The sequence below is a fragment of the Hipposideros armiger genome, unplaced genomic scaffold (genome assembly GCF_001890085.2).
Source record: "Hipposideros armiger isolate ML-2016 unplaced genomic scaffold, ASM189008v1 scaffold_11, whole genome shotgun sequence".
Lineage (NCBI taxonomy): Eukaryota > Metazoa > Chordata > Mammalia > Chiroptera > Hipposideridae > Hipposideros > Hipposideros armiger.
This window is the reverse complement of record NW_017731361.1, coordinates 3,403,406-3,409,440: the sequence shown is the minus strand read 5'-3', so window position 1 is coordinate 3,409,440 and position 6,035 is coordinate 3,403,406. Positions and strand designations below refer to the sequence as shown.

General features: G+C 38.8%; 2 protein-coding genes across 4 annotated transcripts in view; both read right to left on the bottom strand.

Annotated features, from left to right (window-relative positions):
• LOC109393433 (protocadherin alpha-C2) overlaps nucleotides 1–6,035 on the bottom strand; it is a 186,654-nt gene that overhangs the window by 107,222 nt on the left and 73,397 nt on the right. The window lies entirely within an intron of this gene.
• The window catches only part of LOC109392558 (protocadherin alpha-13-like), a 9,860-nt gene that overhangs the window by 1,116 nt on the left and 2,709 nt on the right, over nucleotides 1–6,035 (bottom strand). Inside the window, exon 2 of the mRNA XM_019661124.1 lies at nucleotides 7–1,161. Within this exon, the coding sequence (XP_019516669.1) occupies nucleotides 7–1,161 (1,155 nt within the window). The remainder of the gene's footprint in view (nucleotides 1–6; nucleotides 1,162–6,035) is intronic.

Sequence of the window (6,035 nt, the reverse complement as noted above, 5' to 3'; positions counted from 1 at the left end):
CTTCACGAACACCGTGTACTCGGGCTGCGCGAACGCCGGCGCGTTGTCGTTCACGTCGGCCACCTCCACGGACACGCTGGCGGTGGCCGATAGTGAAGGCGAGCCCCCGTCCCGCGCGGTCACTACTACAGTATAGTCCGACACGCTTTCGCGGTCCAGGGAACTGTCCAGCACCAGCGAATAGTAATTCTTGAAGGTGGACACCAGCTTGAAAGGGACATGGGGTGTTAGTGAGCAGGTCACCTGCCCGTTCACGCCAGAGTCACGGTCGGACACGCTGATCAAGGCGATGACGGTGCCCACCTGAGCATCCTCACGCACAGGAAGAGACAGAGAAGTGATAGTAACTTCTGGGGCATTATCATTTATATCTAGTACTTCCACCAAAATGGTACAATGACCCGCCATTGGAATATTCCCTTTGTCAATTGCCTCCACCGATATTTCATACAATTTATTTTCTTCGAAATCCAGTTTACCTTTTGTCCTAATTTCTCCACTGTTGGGATTTATGATAAATGCATTTAACACTACAGGCGATACAGGCCTTCTAAATGAATAGATTATGTCTCCATTTATACCATCATCAGGATCTGTGGCATTTAGCTTGATCACTAATGTTCCATTAAATAGGTTTTCTAAAATTCTCACCTTGTAAATGGATTGGTCAAATTCTGGGGCGTTGTCATTCGCATCCAAAATTGTGATCACCAGCTGAACTGTGCCAGTCAGCTGGGGTTTACCTCCATCATTGGCTGTCAATAATAAACTATGTTCCTGAATTTCCTCTCTGTCCAATGATTTCCTCAACACAAGTGTTAACGAAGACGTTTGTTCACGATTGTTTTGTGGGTCCAAAGCGAAATAATCGTTGGGATCGATTCGGTAGGTCAAGGCCGAGTTTACTCCAATATCTGCATCGGATGCGCCATCTAGTGGAAACCGAGTATCCGGAGGTCTTGTTTCTGCAATGATTATTCTTTTCTTACTTTCTGGGAACACAGGTGGATTGTCGTTAATATCTTTCACCTCCACCTCCACATGGAAAACCTGCAGCGGCCTCTCCACGATCACCTCCAGGTGGATGCTGCACTCCAGGCTCCGCCCGCACAGCTCCTCGCGGTCGATCCGAGAATTCACAAACAAAATGCCATTCTGCAGATTTACCTCCAGAAGGTCCCCGCGGTCTTTGGACGCCACCCGGAACAGACGCGGTACCAGCTCCGCCAGCTCCAGCCCCAGGTCCTGAGCGATGCGGCCCACGAAGGTGCCGTGTTTGACCTCCTCGGGAACCGAGTAGCGGACCTGGCCGCTCCCAGCCTCCCAGACTGAGAGGAGCAGAAGCGAGAGCAGCAGACGCCGGGCTCCTGGGCCTCCTCTCCAGGAAAACAGCATGGTACACTTAAAAGGTTTCAGAGATACCTAAAGTGTATAGAATACTCTACCTCACACTGACTCTCAAGGTCCAATTTTACAGACTTCTATTGCAGGAAGATTCGCTAGAGGTTTTCCACTGTATGCCAAATCTGCAGGAAGGATGAAGCGGAGGCTCTTTCTTCGGGGAAACGTTCTCAGTCAAGAGCGACACCATGCGCATGAATGTGTAAGTGTAAAAATGATTCCGTCTTCATACTTGCTGTAGGTTTATTTTCTTGCATTTAGTGACGTTTTTCACTGCGAATTCGTAGTTGAAAATTAAATATTTTTCTCTCCAGTAACGGTAAATCATTGTATTCTTCTCAGCATTGGATGCTAGTTGAAAATTCGTTGATGAGTCCTATTTTTTCACAAATGCACGTCTGCATGTGTAAAACCCCCGTGAAGAATTTCAAGAGGGGGGATACTGTACATTCGCTTTTGGAAATCAGCCCCTAGTTCTGCAAAGCTTTGTTGGTTTCGGTGGGAATGTCCTTATCCTGTAATATTTTTTTGAGACCTGCTCACACATAGCATTGACTCCAAATAGAAACAACCAATTACATATAAAACGACAAACATGGAAAATATTGGCAAGTAATATACCAGATTTCAAATAAATTACACCATATTTATAAATGCTCCCAAATATGACTGTGAAGTGTGGATAAAATAGGATGAAATATTTGTATTTGAAGGAAGTGTCCAATGTGTGTATGAGTTTATGTGTTGAGTGTGTGTGTGCATAAAAACACATAATTTTTTAAAACATATGATAATTTAGACCATTTAGATATAACAATTTTTTAAAGTTCTGGATTCTCTTTGTATAAAACATGCCAAGAATTAGCATCCTATGTATTTGATAGAATTTAAACTAACAATAGGTTAAACTTCCCTCTTCCCTTCCCCATCTTACACCATCACTGGGAAAAATCTTATTATCATTTAAATTGACTGATTGTCCAACCAACAACATGTTGACACAGATGTTAACACATCTTTAACAAGGAAGAAAGGAAGGGAATCTTGTTTATCTATTGCTCTGTCTTTATCAGGCCCCAAAGTTCCAGACCAAATAGTACTATGAAACATATAGCATAATTCCAAGAATTCTCTTGCCTGTTCTGTGCACAGCTCTATAGGAAATAATAGTTGGGTTCATTTCTGTATTTTTGCTCCCCTCTGAAAACTTGAGTAGAGTATTTGGTATTCTCTTACCCTCATCCTCCTGTCTTTTACTTTTGCTAACATAGCTTTACTCATGATGGAAATAGTCCCTTGATTCTTTCTAATTGTTCTTGTAACTTGTCTCACTTACCTCTCCACCTAATCTAGACTACATAGTCAACCATTTAAAATATGTCCTTCCACACACCCTGGAAGCACTCACCTACTGATATTATTCCTCTAACATTTTCTTTAGCTTTCAACACACAGCCTGATATCCATTTTCTCCTTTTCTCTTATTGAGCATCTTAGTATAAGAAAGTCACTTAACCATGATGACTATATTCTCTACAGATTTACTCTCAACTTTACCTTGATTGGGTCCTCAAGTGAATTCATAATTAACTTTTCCCTCATGCCTACAGAGATTCTTCTGTATTTTCCCCTCTCTTCTCAAATTCCCAACCTCATTCCAACCACCTGATTTCCAGATGATTTACCCAGAGAGATAAGTCATCAGTATGAACATAATGGCTCTCTTCTTACCCCAACTTTTTTTCTTTCTAGTTTCTATTTTCATTCCCTGCTAAGGAAAAATGGTCCTCACATTTAAGGCCAACCCTACGTTCTTTAAAAATTGTTCTCTGTTCTATTCTCCTTCTATTTTTCATCTTCATTTTCATTCTTTCTCTGCCTGTCTCACCTTCAGCATCTTCTTCACTTGCTTCTTTCCCTCATACTACAAAAATACTCAAACATCTTTATATAAACGTCCTACTTATGAAAAAAGTCTATTCTTTTATCTCCTCTTCACCTCTAACATTTACTATTTACTTCACCTCTAACACACTTTAAGTTTTATTTCAGTAATATGTTGTCTAATAATCTTATGATTTTAAGCCTACTGTAGTAGGTTGAACGGGCCCCCTGCCAAAGATATGCCGATATCTTAATCCCTGGAACCTGTGAATATCACTTTATGTGGCAAAATATGTGATTAAGTTAAGATCTTGAGAGGAGGCAATTATCCTGGATTATGCACATGGGCCCTAATGTACAATCACATGTATCCTTATAAAACAAGCATATGGAGGACAAGAGGAGGCAATGTGACCATGGAGGCAGAGACTGGAGTGGTATGGATATAAGCCAAGGAATTCTGACAGCCATCAAAAGCTGGAAGAGACAAAAGATTCTCCCTTGGATCTCCAGAGCAGGGACAGCCTTGCCAACACTTTGATTTTGGACTCCTGGTCTCCAAAACTATGAGAGAATAAATTTTTGTTGTCTTAAGCCATCCAGTTTTTGGTAAGTTGTTACAGCAGCCCCAGGAACTAACACACCTACTTACCTAAATTCTTTACTTGGACACATTGCTTTTCATTTTTCAATCTCTGTTTGGTAATTTTATCCTTTCATGGATTTATTTTTTCCCTAAGGGAATTACAAATCTACATGCGTAATCTCCCCTGAGTTCCAGAGTCATATTTCCAATCACAATGGTATTCTCCTAGAACCTCAAGAGTAATATTTTCCTAAATATTCCTCTCTATCCCCTAGCTGCATAAACACACACAAACTGTTTTTCCAACTCTATTCTGCATCTTCGTTAAAGGCAATCTCATCCTCCCAGGTGACTGAGCTAAAAAAGTTAGTGTCATCTTATACTTTTTATTTATCTTATCATTATATTGAGTCTGTCATCATCTGACTGCTTCTCCTTTGCCAATGCCGCTTGCACATGTGTCTCTTAATCCATTTCGACTGTCATAATTTAAGTCTTCTTACTTGATATCTAAAGTATTATAAAAGATTCTTTACTAGCTTTTCCTACCTTCAGAATCTCCCCTGCTCCAGTCCTTCAAGTACACATTCACTAGAACAAAGTGCTCATTTATTCACACTTATCTTTCTATCTGTAATACCTTCCTGTTGAAATTTTATCTATCCTTCAGGCACTCTTCAATAAAATACTGCTTAACCTCTGGAGCCCACTCCAACTTCTACAATGGAAGGAATCACCCAGGCAGTTTATTTCAATTTCAATAGAATATATTTATTTCAAAATTACTGATTGAACATATACTATTGGGTTGTCGGAAAAGTCATGACACAGTTTTGCAACGAAAAACAGAGAAAAAATACGTCATGGTTTTTCTGACAACCCAATATATTCCATGTCCCAAACTAAAGATATGTAAGACAGTAGTAGGTAAAAAGCAGGTAAGTTTAATGCCTTCACTCCCAGGCTGAGGAATTTAAGGCTTTACACTATGGTCAAAGAGAAGCCTCTGAATATTTTTGTGGAAGAAAGTTACAACAGGTAAAATGCACTTTAGAACATTCACTTGATAATAGTCTTGGAGCAGTTAATATGCTATAAAGGGCTTGAGATCCTCCAAAATTGGGTTTGAGCTACTGCTCACTATCTATGTGGCTGAAGCTTCAGGTTTCTCACAAGTAAAATGACAATGAAAAATACTGTACCTGTACATAGGGCTGACTTGATAATTAAATGAGATAATACAATTAAATATCTTAGCACAGGTCCTAGAAAATAATCGGGGGATAATAAGTATTCTTATATTTTATTGAACAAAAAAGTCATGAATTGTAAGGTGCACCATTACTTGTGTGCTACCAAGAAAGAAAAACAGCTAGGTAAATTATTGTAAACCATCAATTATAAGATGCATCCTAATTTGGGTGGTTATTATAACATTTTAAATATGAAATGACTTTGTTATATTTTATGTAAATAAGGATGGTAAAGTAGCCCATCCCACTTCAAAGAAAGAAGGCATTCCCTATGAACAACAGAAAATATTTCATCTTAGAATTAATAACATACAATTATTTTGTTATAATACCTGGAAGAAGATTGTACTGAAATTAGAATAGGGATCAAGTACACTATTTTACAAGCCTATGTACATAAATAATAGAAAAGGAATCCAGATAATGGTATTTGGGAACTCTGTATTAATCTTGCAAATATCTGTAATCATAAAATTAAGTTAAAATTAAAAATAAATTTAAGAGTTACCAAACACCTAAACAATTTTTACTGTGGAGTACTAATATTTTTGAAGGCTAATCATTCATAGATAATAGGAAAAATGATAGAACTAGAAAACTTTAAAGTGTGGTGATCAATGGCCTGCAGTTCATCTGTATATATCATTTGTGAATACATGAAAAATGGGGCAAATAACATGAAAATTCAAAATGACTAAGAATGATTGATTCTACCACAGAGGAAGAGCTATTGACCGTTTAAAGGATAACATGAAGGGGGGAAAAAAAAGAAAAAGAGGGTGTATTTATACCTTAACAAAAAGTTCTTGAAGGGAACAAATAGATATCAATCACTTACTTCACTGGATGTATTTAAACAATCTTCTTGTGACTGAGGAAGACTGGGGCTGAAGGCCATGAGGTCGGCCTTG